Source organism: Panthera onca, chromosome D2 (assembly GCF_046562875.1).
Source record: "Panthera onca isolate mPanOnc1 chromosome D2, mPanOnc1 haplotype 2, whole genome shotgun sequence".
In the NCBI taxonomy this organism is placed as follows: Eukaryota; Metazoa; Chordata; class Mammalia; order Carnivora; family Felidae; genus Panthera; species Panthera onca.
Genome location: NC_138349.1, coordinates 77,094,015 through 77,111,532, shown reverse-complemented (window position 1 = coordinate 77,111,532; position 17,518 = coordinate 77,094,015). Strand labels below are relative to the sequence as shown.

The window sequence follows — 17,518 nt, the reverse complement described above, 5'->3', positions numbered from 1 at the left end:
TATTCTGGATGCTTCCTTCACACTGAATATCACGCCCTGCGTGCGGAAGGTGCTCAACAAATGTTTTTCTGAATTAATAAAAGTCCCGTAATGTCACAGTTTCAGGAGCCAAATGTGTGCCTTCCTCCTGTCTCCAAGGACAGTCCCAGAAGTTGTAATCTTTTCTCGGCTAATTCAGCCTTGATTAAAAAAAACACTTACCTAAAGCCCAAGCACAAATAAGACTGAATGTCAAATAAATTAGTGCCCTAATTGTTTCAGATCCTGCCCTTCCTGTGAATGTGTACACACAAATTAAAAAAAAAAAAAAAAAAAAAGTCCGATTATGTAAGCCTGGGTGCACTTTCTATCAGTCGCTTGACAAAATACCACAGTGCACATCTATCGTCATGCCTTCGTTATCAAGTGAACAAAAGGTGCAAATTCCCACGGCCCACTCAGAGTCTTTTCCTTTGTACTCCATGACATTCCTACAGCTGACAAAAGCCACTGGGTACCCTGTCTGCTGGAGCGCTGAAACCTACTTGAACTGCTGATATGCAGCCTTTCTCTCCTGGAAAGGACATTAGCCTAAAATCTGAATTTCAGCCTCAGTTCCGCACTGTTGAGTCACTGACTTTGTACAATTAACCTTCCTGTACCTCCACAAAGGAGGCTAAACTTTCCGGCTCAATCTACTTCACACTGCTGGGTGCTAGACCTGATACTTTAGGATTCTTACTATTAATTGCTGAGTACTTTCTAAAATTCTTATTATTATTATCTGCAAGATGTACACGTCCTGCAAAGAAATCTACAGTTAAATTGCTCATTCTGCAAAGGAAGGCCGGAGGAAAGCCAAAACATCCCCCTAGGAATAATGTCTGCAGCTTGGATTAAGTTTGCAATCTCGATCTACGCATAAACACAAAAAAGAGTAACTCAAGTTTCCGACACAAATGAAGGAAAAGCAAAGTACTTGGGAAAATTAACCCCTGACCAAGGTCATCTTCCACCGTGGCTTTCTTGAAGTCAAGAAATTCCCTCTATAAAATTTTATGATTGCTAGGAAAATAAGAGGAGTGTTACTAAAAAGATCCATGGTTTCAGTACCAAATTACAGTTCACTGAGAATTTTAAAATAAAATAAACCACCCATTCCAAATCACAGGCATGTTTGGATAGGACACTGAACAAATCCATCACGGGCTGAAGGCTTATTTTACGATAGGATTAGGTCCTTAGCACATCCAGGGTTTACACGTCCACATTCTCACTTTCTCTCCAAGATAAACACATCAGAGTGGGCAAGCTTCCAGCTGGTGGGGGAGTCATTGAATCAAAGATGATCGTTCATCCACATAACCACTTGCAAGAAATGTCAGCAAACTCACAGGTGCATAATGATAAAGCCTGGCACAGGCTAACCAGTGACAAAACTCCCCTTCACAAATGACGAGTTTATTCACAGCAGTGGACATAACTCATGGACACAGTTCATTAAAGATTTCACCTTTGCTTCCCTTAACAGTGATCACCGATGTCTTCTAGAAGAAGAAGAAGAAATCAAGTTTTCTGTGGACAGAAGGATCCCAAGGATGTGTCAATGAGCCATAGTGCTTAAATAAGAATCCAAGATAATACTTAAGGTGCTCTAATCAGATATATGAAATGATCAATCAACTACACAATTAAGGTCTCCTAATGACTGATATTCATTTTTTTTTAAACACCATAGCTTCAACTGTGATCTATAACTATTTCATCTAATATACAGATTATTAACCCTCTCTGGGCCATTTCCTTTAAAACAGAAGGAGAAGGAGAAATAACTCATAATGAGAAGATTGCACACAACAGAGAAATGCCCTGGGGAAAAAAAAAAGAGAGAGAGAGAGAGAGAGAGAGATGAATTTACTGTAAGAACTACATTCTCTCCGTTAATAACTCCATTACCATCTCTGAATCATTAACACAGTCTCAGGTTAAGAGAATAAAATGGAAAGGAGCAAGGGCAGAAAGCAGTGGAGTTGGTGGTAAAGGACTGGAGAATTGCCACGTAAAATTGTAAAATTTAGAGGCACCGGCATGTTTTCCTTTTAAACGTTAAGCGACACCAAAAATATTCCCCTGCTCCACTGTGCCACCTCCTTCAAGGTCATTTATCATCAGCACAACCTACGGATGTTTTATTAAAAGAAAAATCCCAGCCTAGGACTGCCAGATCTCTACACAGGACCCACTTATCAAAGGTGTCGCACCAGCTGAAAGGCAGCTGTTGAGTGGCACGGAGTTAACATTACTTTATATGTGCAGAACCCCATCAGCACGCACATTACCCCGGTCTCTATTAAGTATTCTGATAACACCACGTCCACCAGCGTGGCTTAACATTTAAGCCTGCAGGAAGCCCTTGAATGTGTGAAGACTTCCAAATTTTTCTAGCTGATTTTAACCCTATGGGGTTTGGGAAAAAAAAAAAAAAAAAAAAAAAAATTTAAAAATTACACAGGAAATAATGCTTTGTCCACTTGAACAAAAGCTGTTGTGGTTTGGGAAACATATTTATTTCCATGCGTCTTTTATTAATTTTTTTAAAACCTTATGGACAGTTTTTCACTTAAAAAAAAAAAACTGTTATGAGTAGGCTTAAAACATTCCCCACGAGCAAGGTTTTCGCCTACAGGCTCTTCAGAGTCCAGTCGTGGGCCAGTTGTACTTCAAACAGCATATATAATGGTGCATAACGTGTAGCCGTTAGTTCAGATCATTCCCCATTTGAGGCCGACCCTGGATCTTATCCTTTACAAAGGCTTTCCACCCCCACCGTAAATATTAAGGAAAAAATAAATGCCTTCAAAAATTAGAAGGCCGAAAGAAAAAAAAATGGCCACTTACAACGTTCCTGAACAAACTGACCATTTTCACTTGTTCTGCTCCTGTATACATCATCTACACTATTTTCACACCTAAAAGTTACTGTCTGGCTAATATTTCAAAATTTAAATCTATGATTTTCGTGACTGTGCAGGTAATTGGGAAGTGATCTCTTTTGCACCGTTGAGGAAAAGAAGCAGAAGCTGCAGTCCTCGGGCGGGGGTGGGGGGAATCCTGGAAGGAAAAATCTTTCGGAGGGGAGGAAACAAGTGCCGGGAAAGGAACGACGGAAAGAAAGGATGCTGCAAATGCTAACTAGGTTATTCCTACCGCGAAGTTACGGCATTTTCTTTTGCCAAGAGGCTCTCCAGTCCCAGCTCTGAGGTGAGCAATGCCTCAGCCTGGGAAGTATCTGCAGCGTTCGAACAAATCAGCGAGGGGAAGGAGCAGCGCCGGGAGGTACTTAAGGAGAAAAAAAAATTCTATCAGTGTGGAGCCAACCTTTCCCTGCTGCCACCCAGTGTGGAAATTCCGGGCAGTCACCCTGCCCTTACACACGCACACGCGCTCACACTTTGCTGCACTAGGCATTCAATAAGCCAGCATTGAGAGAACGACACGTTCACGATGTCCCCGCCACCCCCGCGTGCGCGCGCGCGCGCACACACACACACACACACACACACACTCGCTTCCCATCCCTTCCACGTTCTGCAAACGGTCGCAGCACCGTGACCCGCGTGCCAGGGAACCTCGGTGACCACCGGGGCGATTCCTCCTCCCCTCCGCAGCACCCTGACTTGGGGGAGATTCGGGGCGGGGGGGGGGGGGGGGGGCCGCGTCCCGCACCTCCTCCCGGACCAGCCGACCGCGGCGCGCTCCACGCCAAGTAGGCGAGTCCCGGGGCTGCGCGACAGCGCGCGGGTCCAGCCCGCAAGCCGGGGAAACCGCGCCGCGGCGGAATTCCCGGCGACAGCCCTCGTCCCGGGGCCCCACCGGCCCCCCGGTCCGCACCACCACCACCCCCAGCGGCGATCCGGAAGGCGCAAGCCCCGCCACGGGTCAGGCCGGACGGGCCCTCCTCCGGGACTCCGGCGGCTGCGAGGCGCCGGTCCTCGGCGCCCCGGGACCGGAGGCTGCGCGCCTCCCGCCCGCTCTCAGCGCTCCCGCCGCGCTCCGGCCCCGGCTTCCCCCACGCGCGCACGGACACGCACCCTTCCCTCCCGTCGCCCCCACACGGCTCCCCCGGGGCCCCGGGGGCACCCCGCCCCGCCCGCGCGCCCCCGCCGCTCTGCCCGGCCCCGGCCCCCCGGGGGAAACGCGGGCTGCGTGCCGCTTACAGTTCGCAGGAACTGGATCTCGTCCTCGCCCTCGCCCCCATCGGCCATGGCTCCGCGCCTTCTCGCCGGGGCTGGCTCCCGAGCCCCGCGGAGCCCGGCGGCGGCCCCTCGCGCTGCCTCCCGCCGCCGCCGCCGCCGCTGCTGCTGCCGCCGCCGCTGCCGCTGCGCCGCCCGGAGCCGGGGGCGGAGGGGGCCGCGGCGGCCGGGTGCGAGCGCCGGGCGGTCCCCGCCTGCAGAGCGGAGGAGGAGGCGCGGGCGGGGGCGGCCGAGGCGGGAGCCTCCCTGCGCCGCACTGTGCGGGAGGAGGGCGACCCCGCAGCCCAGCCGCACCGGCCCCGCGCTCCCTGCCCGCGCCGGCCGACTGCTCGGCCCCGGCTCCTCCGAGCGAGTGCGCCGAGCCCGCGGAGCCCCGGCTGGTGCCGCGGTGGGGGCGGGGAGTGGGGGCGGCGGGCGGGGAGGAGCTCGCCGGCTCCCCTCTGCTGCAGGTAATCCGCAGCCCGCCGCTCGGGCCCGCCAAACCCGAGGCCCAGCGCCGCTTACTGGCTGCCCTGGGTATCGGGGCCCCGAGCACCGAGGAGCGCGCGGCCTTCCACCTCCGCGGGTCCGCCCGCCCCTCTGACCTTCGGTGAAACCCGGGGCTCAGCGTTCTCTCCTCCCGGAGGGGACTGCGGCGGTAACTCGCGCGGCACCCCGGGCGGCGCGCAAGAATCATCTTTCAGCTGGACGCACGGAGGGGGTAATCGAAAATTAAGTCGCCCCACACAGGCAGGGTATTTTAAAACTTGGATTTCCTCTCCTTCTGACCGACAAGGGGATTCTGCAATATCTAGTCTCGGTGTACCTTGCTTTTCACAGGCCATCCGTACAAAGTGCGCGGTGCACAGAACTGGAACAAATTCATTCCGCAAGTATGTGGGGAGTGCCTATGGCGGACACCTGTAGTGCAAGGCAGACAACAGAGTGTAAACTCTGATTCGACTAGGAACTGCAGGGAAGGAGGGGATAAAATAAACTTGAATCGCTGATGAGCTAAATTGACTTTGGTACCCATTTATTTCTGAAGAAATTCAGAACATCTGAACACCTCACCATATATCACAAGATCTTTACCTCGCACAAATCCACCCAACAGCTCACCACGTCGCCATTTGACAAAGGGCTGTGACTTAACACAATGCAGGGTGTCTGAGACGATGTGGACAAGAAGCACTAATCTCTTGTCCCTAGCCCACCGCAGCTACCTAAGATACTTAATAAGTATACGCGAAGTTTCCAAACGTCAGTCCTACAAAGATTAAAGAACTGTAAAATTAAGGTTTTGCATCAGTTTACCTAACATCACACATTTTGCGGCATCGAATGAGTTACTAAAACCTACCAGCAAGTTCTATGCGGCGTACATCTTATTTTCAGCTTTCCTCAACTTTATACTTGCTAAGCTGGTTTTGCCTGTTTCCAGTAAAATGAATGCCAAAAAGAACAGGTGTGATAAATACTCTCCCTCCCCTGTAAGAGCAGGAATGTTCTGTTATATTTAATGATACTAGTCACCTAAAGTGCTTGACATATTCTTGTACAGTGATCCATGACAACTAAATCTTAAACCATTACTATTTATGTGTATTTTTACTCCTAGGAATCTCTAAATGAGCAGAGTCCTCACAAAAGGTAAAAGTCCTCCATGAAGGATGACTATACTCTGAAGTTGGCTCATAATTTCACATTAAATAGTTTGATCTTCCAAATGTATGACATAAAATTGAATTTTTCTGTATTTTATGCATAACTATGCCTACACAGACCATTTCTTGATTGAACATGCACATTGTACGTTTGGGAATTACTCCATTCTACGCACATAGTAGGTAAAATATAAAAACTCTAACTCACTGGTTTTACATTTTGGCATATTAGCTAAGCTACACATTTTTCTACCAAGAGTTATATTTACTTCTTTAATTCTCTCAAGTGATAACATGTTAAATGGCCTGAGTACTTAATATTCACCATATTGTAAGTCTTCAGTAGCAAACCGAGCAGAGAACTTTTGTAAAACATACATTTGTGTGGACTTGAACATAAAAATACAATACTATGAGGTTTATAGATCTCTAATCTGTACTAGAAGGATAAAAACATGTTTGAGAATGATCATAATATTCATTTTTTAAAGAACTAAAGGAAATACAGCATGTGATCTAATATTGGTGATAAGTGTATGCATGAATACTATTTTTGGTACTCTGATATGTTTTCTATATTTCGTTATTATAAAAATTGAGATGATTTTCACAAGAACACTAATAAGTTACTAAAAGCTAGGGGAATTTTTGAAATATTTTTTAAAACTGTTTCAACACATGAGAAGATGCTTAACACCACTGATCATCAGGGAAATGCAAATCAAAACTACAATGAGATAACACCTCACACCTGTCAGAATGGCTAAAACCAACAACACAAGAAATAGCAGGTGTTGGCGAGGATGTGGAGAAAAAGGAACCCTCTTGCACTGTCGGTGGGAATGCAAACTGGTGCAGCCACTGTGGAAAACGGTGTGAAGTTTCCTCAAAAAGTTAAAAATACAACTACCCTATAATCCAGCAATCTGGTTACCCAGGTATTTACCCAAAGAATACAAAAACACTAATCCAAAGGGATAAACGCACCCCAATGTTTATAGCAACATCATCTATAATACAAATTATGGAAAGAGCCCAAATGTCCACTGACTGATGAATGGATAAAGATGTGGTGTGTGTGTATATATATATATACATACACATACATATATATATAATAGTGTATGTATATGGTATATATACGTATATATAATGGAATATAATTCAGTCATAAAAAAATGAAATCTTACCATTTGCACTACATGGATGAAGCTAGAGAGTATTATGCTAAGTGAATTAAGTCAGTCAGATCATATGACCTCATTCATGTGTGGAACTTAAGAAACAAAACAAATGATCATAGAAAAAAAAAAAAAAAAAACAAGAGAGGCAAACCAAGAAACAGACTCTTAACTACAGGGAACAAACTGATGGGTCACCAGAGACGAGGTGGGTAGGGGGATGGGTAAAACAGGTGATGGGGATTAAGGAGCACACTTGTGATGAGCACAGGGTGATGTATGCAAGTGCTGAATCACTAAACGGGACACCTGAAACTAATATAACACTGTATGATCGATAACTGGAATTTAAATTAAAACTAAAAAAAGCTGACGGGTTCAGTTTGTTCGGATATGATTTCCTAGTTTCTTCTGGTGAACAACCATGGCAAGAAAAGTTGATTTTGACTGGAAGTATCATGGCATGATAGAATGCGAACTTATCTCCATTTTGACCATAATTTTAATTGAGAAAAGGAACTATTTTGGTTACAGCTTAAAATTTACGTTCAATGTCTTTAATTCTTATTGTAGACTTAACATATTGGGGGTAGCTCGTACATATTTTCACAGGCACAAAATTATACTCCATAAAATAGAAAAAAAGATTTTGTCTATTTAGAACTTCCATAAGCATCCAACACTTAATATCTCTGGTTTTTATAGTGCTTTATTTATTTTTATTTTAGAGAGAGAGAGAAGTGAGTGGGGGAGAGGGGCGAGGGAGAGAGAAAGTTAATCCTAAGCAGGCTCCATGCTCAGCACGGAGCCCCACGTGGGGCTCAGTCCCACGACCCTGGGATCATGACCTGAGCTGAAATCAACAGTTGGACACTTGGAGTGCCTGGGTGGCTCAGTCGGTTGAGCGTCTGACTTCGGCTCAGGTCACGATCTCACGGTTCGTGAGTTTGAGCCCTGAGTCGGGCTTTGTGCTGACAGCTCAGGGCCTGGAGCCTGCTTCCGATTCCGTGTCTCCCTCTCTCTCTGCCCCTCCCCTGCTCACACTCTGTCTCTCTCTCTCAAAAATAAATAAAGATTAAAAAAATTAAAAAAAAAAAAAAGAGTTGGACACTTAACTAACAGAGCCACTCAGGTTCCCCCTGGTTCTTGTAGTTCTTATGAAAATGTTTCTTTTTTTATATCAATATTACATATATTTTTTTTTTGCTTTTTGTTACTGAAATTTGTCATCTTAATATTGCTTTATTGGAGTCTTTGTACTCTGTAGAAACATACCTGTTTCCCATAACACTCCATTTTAGGACTTTATAAAATCATTGAGAGGATGTTATCTCCATATGTTTTAGTCCATATCTGAATGGTGTTTTACTTTATGATCAATATTATATCCTGCAAGTGGGGGGGGGGGGGAACCATCACTTCCTGTTTTGTTTTCAATTAGAATTTTTCTACAATCATCAACTCAGAGTGGGCCAGTGTAGCCCACTATTCCCTAGGCAGAACTCTAGACATCCTTAAAGAAGAAAAAACTAAGACAAGTAATGAGATTTTTCATTTACATGTACAACTTACTAAACTCACCAATGATATACATGAGCATTAGAAAAAGTAACTTCTTGCTGAAGATTTCTACAGAAAATGAGCTAAAATACTCAGGGTTATCGTTTTAGTTCAGCTTCTTTCAGTTATAAATTAAAGACCCTAATGCTGAGGGGAAAGCCTCTGCCATTGTCATTAGATCGTGGTGAAATTGGGCTGGAGAGGACCCAGGATCTGAAGGGTGAGCCTACTGCTTATCAACTCAGATTCCCAATGTCAATACCTAAGGAGGTCTTCACAGCATCTCTTCCTATCCTGTTTCAGAAGTTGACAAAGCAAAAGTTTAGAAAATGTCCACTGTATTTCCATCTTTATTACATGCATCCTAAAATAGTACCGTTCTGATGTAGACCTGAACTAAAAACAAACTCCAGCAAATCCTTGGAGGGCATAGCCTGAATCTCTGGGTCTGCACTGATGCAAGGTGGTCAGGAATGGCATCAAAATGATGATAGTAATGGTGATGGCCATGGTCATGGTGATTGATGGTGATGATGATAAAGGCTCATTCACTGAGCATTTACTCCCAGAGCAAGTGCTCCAGGCACTTAATTTTATTGTTTCTTTCCATCTTTATAGCAGCGCCATTTTAGAGAAAAGGAGACCAAGACTTAGAGAAGCTAAGTAAAGACTGAGATCATCCAGCTGCTGAGTGGTGAGGCCGGGGTCAGGGGTCTCCAAACCTTAGATCTTTGTCACTGCTTCATGCCATTGGCCCTCCCCCACCCAGCATAGAAACCACAGAAGAGTCTAGACTAACACCAACTAAAAAAGGTCCTGGCAGCCCCTGGAGATTTATTCCTGATTTCATACCAACCCTAGGGGTCCTGTGAGCTCATGGGATGCCAAATGAGTTCTGGAAAAGGAAACAGGGATTATGATGTGATCAGAAATAAAATCCAACTTGTGTCCTGGCCTGTAGTTTGGGTTCTTAGGGGAGATCAGTTTTTCAAGACTTGAAAGTTATTCGTCACTATCGTATCAGTTCCCTAAGTTGAGCTTACCATTTGGAAGCCGCAAACTAAAATTAGTATTCTGCTATCCAGGGTCAAGACTAAACTGCATACAGATGATAAAAGTGAACATGATCTATCTCTTGGGGTCAGCAGAGCCCCTGACACCATGAGGGGGTTGACCTTACATGACTAAAAGTTTGCTAATTAAGCCCTTCTCTGCTGAAAAAGGGTTGCTGAGGAGCCATGGGCTCCCCAGAGACCTCTCCACGACAAACTGCCTCAGTGCCTGCACAAGTAGTCATTATGGCTGTCATATACTCCCTAAGGCGGGTCTTTCTCCTGGTTTGCCTATGCCTATTGTACCAAAACTAGGATCCAAAAGCTAATCATCCTCTTTGATTCCTCCCTACTATAGACTGAATGTTTGTGGGATCCCAAATTTATTCATTGAAGCCTAACCCCGAGTATGACAGTATTGGAGGTGGGGCCTTTGGGAGGTGATGAAGTTTGGATAAAGTCATGAGAGAGAGGGGGGCCCCCATGATGGGATTAATGCCCTTATAAAAAGAGGAAAGGAGAATACAGAGATCCTGTGGGCACACAGTGAGATAGCAGCTACCTAAAAGCCAAAAGAGGGGCGCCTGGGTGGCTCAGTCAGTTAAGCGTCCGACTTCAGCCCGGGTCACGATCTCGCGGTCCGTGAGTTCGAGCCCCGCGTCGGGCTCTGGGCTGATGGCTCAGAGCCTGAAGCCTGCTTCCCATTCTGTGTCTCCCTCTCTCTCTGCCCCTCCCCCGTTCATGCTCTGTCTCTGTCTCAAAAATAAATAAACATTAAAAAAAAAAAATTTTAAAGCCAAAAGAGCCCTTAGAATGAAACCTACCTTGGGAGCACCTCCAGAACCTTGAGGAATAAAATTTTATTGGTTAGGCAGCCTGCTCAGTTTGTGGGATTTTGTTATGGCAGCCAGAGCAGACTAAGACACTCCCTGACCTTCGCCACCTAACATCAGTGTCCTTTCCTAGGTCAAGAGACATCTTCCTGATTCTTGTCTTTAGGTCCCCAATTATTTCACTAACTTTTTAACTAGTCTTCCTGGGTTTTGTTCTTTTTACCGTGAGCCATCTTCCAGACTCTACCAGAATAACCTCCTACAACGATACTTACAACTAGCCACTTCCTTGCACAGTAGGAATTGGAGCCATTGAAGAATGACTTCCAGATACCTACCATATTACATTCAAACCCCTCAGTCTGGTGTTTGAGGGTCTCCATGATAAAGCCTTCCAGATTCCTTTCCAACATTTACTTTCGAGTACTCTCTTGTGTTGGTCCCAAACCAAGCTACCGTTCTTCAGATAAAATATGGGCATTAAGCAATCATGCCTTTTCTTTTGCTGTTTCTTCTGCCGCCTAGGGCCACAAAATCTTGTCAAGATCTGTTCCATCCTCCAAGGAGTAAATTCAAAGCCCACTTCTGAGCTTTGCATTACCCTGGCAGGAGATGGTAACTCCCTTCTGTGAATCACGGCCCTTCATCCCATATTGTCCAGGATTCTAGTCACATGTCTAAGGATAGTATCCCCCAAATGCACTAACAACCATCTAGAGGCTTCTACTTCTTATTGTGCTCATTCTTCACATGTAGTAATTAAGAATCTCTATTCTCCATGGTCATAGACTGCAGGTCACTGCTACCACTTTGTACACAATTTTCCAGCTTTATTTTCCTTTTGAGAAAATTTGGAAACACCATTTTTCCTTCTATCTCTTCCCCTACATGGAGGTCATTCATGAGTTGCAAGGTACTAACCACCTTGATGTGCTCACAACACAAAAGTAACCCAGAAACCTTTGTGAATCTAGAATCTACCCCCAAATAGGACCAATCTCCCTAATGTCTTCCAAGTTTTCATGTAATAACATAACACATGAGCAGGTTCTTTGAACTCACTCTTCACTCATTCATTCATTAATTCATTCATTCAACAAATACTTACTGGAGCAGGCCTTGTCTTAGTGAATAATGCATAAGGTCCATGATCACGGGGCTTCTTGTAGGGAAGGAGATAGATCTCAATAAATAAATCTAGATGTCAGATACATTCAATGCTATGAAGAAATATAAAGCAAGATAAGGAGACAGAGAGTGACAGAAGAGACCATTTTGCAGATAAAGTGGTCAAGGGAAGGCTGGTATAGTCACATGGCAGTGACTTGAATCAAGTGAAGAAATGTGCCTCGTGGCTTTCTAGAGGCTGAGCATTCCATGCAGAAGGACTGGTGTGTGCCAAAGCTTTGAGGTGAGCTGCCTTGTTTGTAGGATGGCAAGAAGGGCCGTGTAGTACATAGAGCAAAAGAGCGGGAGAGTGGTGGGCAATGAGGCCAGGGAGGCAGGAAACATGGTACGTATCCTGCCCCATTCCAAGAGGGAACACCCACCGTTGTTTTCAGGAAAAGGCCCTAACACGCTCAGTCTGGTTTAAACTAAGCCTAGTTGGCTACACACTTTAACATCTAACCTGAATCTCCATGCTCTATGCATGTCAGCTTCTGGGGTGTTAGGAATCATCTGAGTATCTTTACCTGTTGAATTTTGCCCAGAGGTACAACTTGATGAATTTCATACACACACACACACACACACACACACACACACACACACACACACAAAGGCATCCTGTATTCCATCACCCTTGCTGTTGAGCTGGTGACTGTCTCCAACAAAGGGGCTCATGCTCGTCTGTTCACGTCCCAGGAAATAGGACAAGGTAGCAATCATAAGTGTGGGCTTTGAGGCTACACGAACTCAGTTCCAGGCCTTTCTTTGCCACTTACTATGAAGTTACTTGATAGTCTAGACTTCTGTGTCCCCATGTATAAGATGAGCATCATAATAATAATACCTCACAGGCTTACTGTGAACATCATGTGAGATAATGAATATAATTTGCAGAACACAATGCCTGGAATATGGACACAGTCACTGAAGAGTGTGTGTGTGTGTACGTGATTTAAATTTAGAACTAAAATTACTTATATTCTCTGAAATAAAATCAATCAGATGGTATGTTCAGTGCAACAACTTCAAAAATAAAAATTTTTCTAATTTTGTCATGCTTATTTATATGTAAAGAGTTTCTTTGGTAGATGAACTACATTCCCACAAATATGCCACTGTCTTTTAGAACGTTTTTGGTTACAAGGAACAAAGACCTAAAAATCAGGAGATTAAGCAACATAGGGGATTGTTTCTCTCATGTAACATGCCTGAAACTAACAAATCTAAAACTGGGCAATCCAAAACTGGTGCAGTGGCTCCTGTGATGTTATCAGTGTGCTGTCGTCCTTGTATGTTTCAGCTGCATCATCCTTAGGTCATGGAATCAAGCCTCATTGTCGCAAATGGCTGCTGTAGCACCATTCCAAATGGGAACAAGGGGTGTATGGTGGGACAAAGGGCACAGGCCATATGAGTTAACCCACCCTGTAAGGAGTTTTCCTAGAATCCCCACAAATAACCTTCATTTCTATCTCATTGACCAGAATGTGGTCTTCTCTCTTTATATGAGAGGCTATGAAATACAGGTTTTAGCTGGTTACATTACAGCCTCTACAAAATCATGGATCCGTTGGTAAGAAAGTGTACGAACATGAACATTGGGTCGACAACCAATATATTTGGCCTCAACCTCCTTACAATTGTCTTTATGTGTGAGATATGTACATACTTTTACAACTTTATGGTTAAGAGGGTGGTCTCAAGAACGTCCTCAATCCCTTAAGAAATATATTTTATGTCATCAAATCAAGACATCCATTTGCTTAGTTCCCAAATGGAAATACTTCAGGCATTCGCCAAAACCTAAGAAAATTAATATGTAATTCACCAAAATAGCCTCTTGCTATTTTGCTAATATTCAGTTTAGTATGTCACACATACTAAACTTCTTCTACACAAAACATACCGATTTTTTTAAGCTACAAGTTCTTACCATATTCTAGCTTCAACTTGATTTGACAATAAGAGATCCATTTGTCTGGGGGCACAGGTGGTGCTGGGAAAAGAGAAGGTGACATGCTCATCCAATGCTGTAATACTTTTGGAAGAGTAGAAAGTCCAGAAGAATTTAAACACTGACTTCTACAGTGCTCAACTACATACTAACTAACAGTGTTATGATACAAACAGAATTATATCTTTTAATTTGCCATTGGATGCCATGATCACGGTGACATTTCTAACGATGGTGGAACTAAGGAATATGAGTTTGAGAAAAGGATCTATGGACCTCAAGATGAAAATCATTGATCAAGCTCTGTGATGTGATACTTGGGCACAATTCTCTACTTAAACTTCAGTTAGCCGGTGCACTGTGCCACCAATGGGAGTCATAAAGGAGGAGGTTGCCCAAGCCAACACCCTCCCTTTGACATATGTTGGGGTGTGACGAGAGCTGAAGGCTATAGGCCAGGACAGATCCACTGTGAAACCCAACCTAGGAGGCTTTACAAGTGATACTCTAGTGCCCATTCATTCATTCACTCATTCACTCACTTATTCATTATTACTTACTGCCTTGTTCTGTGCTCTCTTCTTGGAATGCAGAGTGAATGAGATAGTGCCGGCCTTTCTGTAGCTTCCAGGGGTACACAATGCAGAAAGGTAAGTGCTGTGACAGCTACTTAGGATGAGGAGTTGGGGGTGGTGGGGGGGCAGGCTGATGAGGGTGATAGGGAGGAAGTGATTTGTAAGCTGAATGGTAAGAAGGTGTCATCCAGATTTGGGGGATGGGTGAACACAGAAAGAGTGGTCCTCGTGATTGAGGAATACAGGAAGGATCAAGGCAGAAGGAGAGATCTCAGGGGTGGACCTAAGAAGCTGAAAAGTGGTGGCCCCATCGTAAGATCCACTTCAACTGAAATGGCCCAACGCATTACATAAGAGCCCGTCACTGATGTTCTTTCATATTGTGCTTAGGAGAGCCAGGAATTGAGCAGACACTCTGAATTCCCTCATGTCCCATCTCATTTCGATTGTGAAATCTCAGGGTTCAGGGAATTGCATGTGCTAGACTAATGGATTGTCTGGATTGGGAATTGCCAACCTCCTTTCCCAACTGTAGTTTCGTATTAATAATTAATTGGTTCAAAAAACAGTTATTGGGTGTCTATACTAGGCACGGAACTAGGGGCTAAAGACAAATATAACAAAAGATGGTACGATGATAATCTTTCATCTACCACTTCAGCTAAGGCACCAAAGCCAAAAGCAACAAAATAAGTGGCAAAGACTCCCACATAATAAAGAGAAGTTCCAGAACACCCATGTAGGACTTGCAGAGAAGGTGCTGGAAACTGACGTTGAAGCCCTTAGTGCTTGCGGATATAAAAGGATCGAGTCTGAAGTGGCTGAGAGATCTGATGTCTTTGGAGAAGGTGGAGTGCTGCCAAAATCCTGGATCTATCACCCTGTCTGGGGGAGGAGAGGACAGGTGCATCCCTCACTCAAAGCCAATGAGGGGATACAGAAAGTGTGATGTGGGTCCCCTAGAGATTCATATCTGATTCCTGCCTGAGAAAGGCAAATAGTGAGAGGCTTCCCCTGGGGAAGGGACAAGGCCACACCAGCAGCCTGATGCATTTAGCACAATCAGAGGCATTTTCCTGCAAGTTAGGGTTTTTTTTGTTGTTGTTTTTTAAGGGCACCTGACCCAAGAGGACTTCCCACCAGGGCAAGATGACCACAGCACAGAGGCTAGAGATGGAAGCAGAAACTGGGAGGGGAGGGGGAAGTGGGGAGGGGCATGGCTGCTTATAGGGAGCAGAGGGAGGGCGCGGGAGGGGGGCCCTCTGAAAAACCCCTGAAGGCATCTCAGAGAGAGAGAATCACCTTTAAGGATCTGCCAAATGGGAGTAACTTTACTCATGCTTCCTTCCAGTTCTTTCTCCCTCTCGGTGACACTTTCCAAGCCTGGAGGAGGAGAGAGGGGAGAAGGACAGGGATAAGGTAGGAAAATAAGAGAGAAGCGGACCCCATCATCCCCACCTTTAGGATTCCCTGCCAGATGCTCCTAAGTTCCAAGAGAGGAGATGAAGTTTAAAGTCATGACTATAAAACTGGCCTAAACATTCTGGTATTGAACCAAGACTGATCTTATGACTAAAAGTGACAAGAGGGGCCCCCATTAGGGGCCTGAGATTTCATTCATGGAACAGGAGAAAACAAACAAACAAAGAAACAAACAAAAAACAAGCAAAAGATGAATGTTGGAATGTCCTTTACTCAGCTCTGGTCTTCCAGTGTAAGGGTTGTACAAGGTTGTAGAAGGAAACACACAAAGTCTAAGAGGGGAAAGAGGTTTACAGCATTAGAACCCAACGTACTAAAAAGTAGAACTACTGTGGGGGGGACGTATGTGATGGAGAAAGAGGAAGATATATGGAAGGCTTCAGACTCTTTTAGATGTTCAACTAGGGTTGCCAAATAAAATACAGAACATCCAATTACATTTTAATTTCAGATAAATAACAAATCAATGTGTTAGTATAAGATTGTCCCGTGCAATATTTTTATTTGCTAAATCTGGTAAAGCTATGCTCACGGGACAGAGATTGGCCCTGGAGCCCCCCACCCTCTCTTTTTATGTTTATTTATCCATTTTGAGAGAGAGGGTGTGAGAGAGCGAGCAGGGGAGGGGCAGAGAGAGGAAGAGAGAGAATCCCAAGCAGGCTCTGTGCCTTCAACGTGCAGCCCAATGCAAGGCTTGAACCCATGAACCCTGAGATCATGATCTGAATCGAAATCAAGAGTCGGATGCCTAACCAAATGAGCCACCCAGGAGCCTCTGGAACCCCTCTTATTGATGTAATCTGTCCTCCTTATTGCTCTTGTTCTGCCTGGACTTTGGGTTCTACAGACACATCTGGTCACACCTGGACCACTACATACCCACCACTCACCTATTGCTGCTGGGTATAGCTACCTCACAGAGAAATCATGAGAATCGAAATGAAGTCATCTCAATATCATCTCTATGCTATGACTTATAAACGGTCTGTCTCCAACACTAACCTTGCTGCTTGAGCTCCAGAGTAGTTGGTGGGAGTATCCAACTACCATGCGGATGGAGCGCAGACAGTCAGATACGACATATCCCTAACGGAACTAACAATTCCCCAAATTTCTGCCCCAAACCACTCCTTCTTGAGTCTTCTCCCATCTGGGCTAATGGTGGTGCACAGTTGATCAAGCCAAAGACCCAGGCATAACCCTTGGGTCAACTCTCTTTTCTCATTCCCCATGTGTAATCCATGGCAAGTCCTACCTCTAACTGTGTTCCAGGTCTGGCCCTCTGAACTATGCCCACAACCAGCATCCTAGTCCAAGGCTTCGCCCTCTGCTCTCCTTCTGTAGCCTCTCTCTACTTCCCCTGTCACCCACTCTTGTCACCCCACACAGCAGCCAGGAGGACCCTTTACAAAAGTAAAATGGATGTTATTCCCTGCTTACAATCTTCAAACCTCTTCCCACTGCCCTTAAATAAAATCCGTACCCTCTATCCCACACCCTCAAGGTCCTGCATCCTCTGTTTCTTCTGAGCCCCCTTGTCATCCATATTCCGCCTTTGTTCACTACACTTCAACCCCACTGGACTTCTTTCTACCCACCAAAGAGGGCAAGGTCACCCACCAGCTGCTCGCTCCATGGGGCTCTCCCCCTTGGACCGCTGCATGACTGGCTCCTTGTGATTGCTCAAGCATCCTCTCCAAGAAACCCCCCTGACCTCTCTTCTCGATATTCTGTCCTATTTCCTTCTTAACTAGTCACCATTGCCTGGAATTAACCTATTTACTTGCTTCCCAAGCAGAAATCAAAATCCTTGCTGAAGTCATGATAGTGAAT

General features: G+C 45.0%; 1 protein-coding gene across 4 annotated transcripts in view; it reads right to left on the bottom strand.

The window, feature by feature from the left end:
- Positions 1-4,367, bottom strand: part of RYR2 (ryanodine receptor 2) — a 755,762-nt gene extending 751,395 nt beyond the window's left edge. For all 4 annotated transcript variants that reach the window (XM_081790553.1, XM_081790554.1, XM_081790555.1 and 1 more), the window contains exon 1: positions 4,197-4,367. In XM_081790553.1, the coding sequence (XP_081646679.1) occupies positions 4,197-4,244 (48 nt within the window). In that variant the 5' untranslated portion in view covers positions 4,245-4,367. The remainder of the gene's footprint in view (positions 1-4,196) is intronic.
- Positions 4,368-17,518: the final 13,151 nt, after the last annotated feature.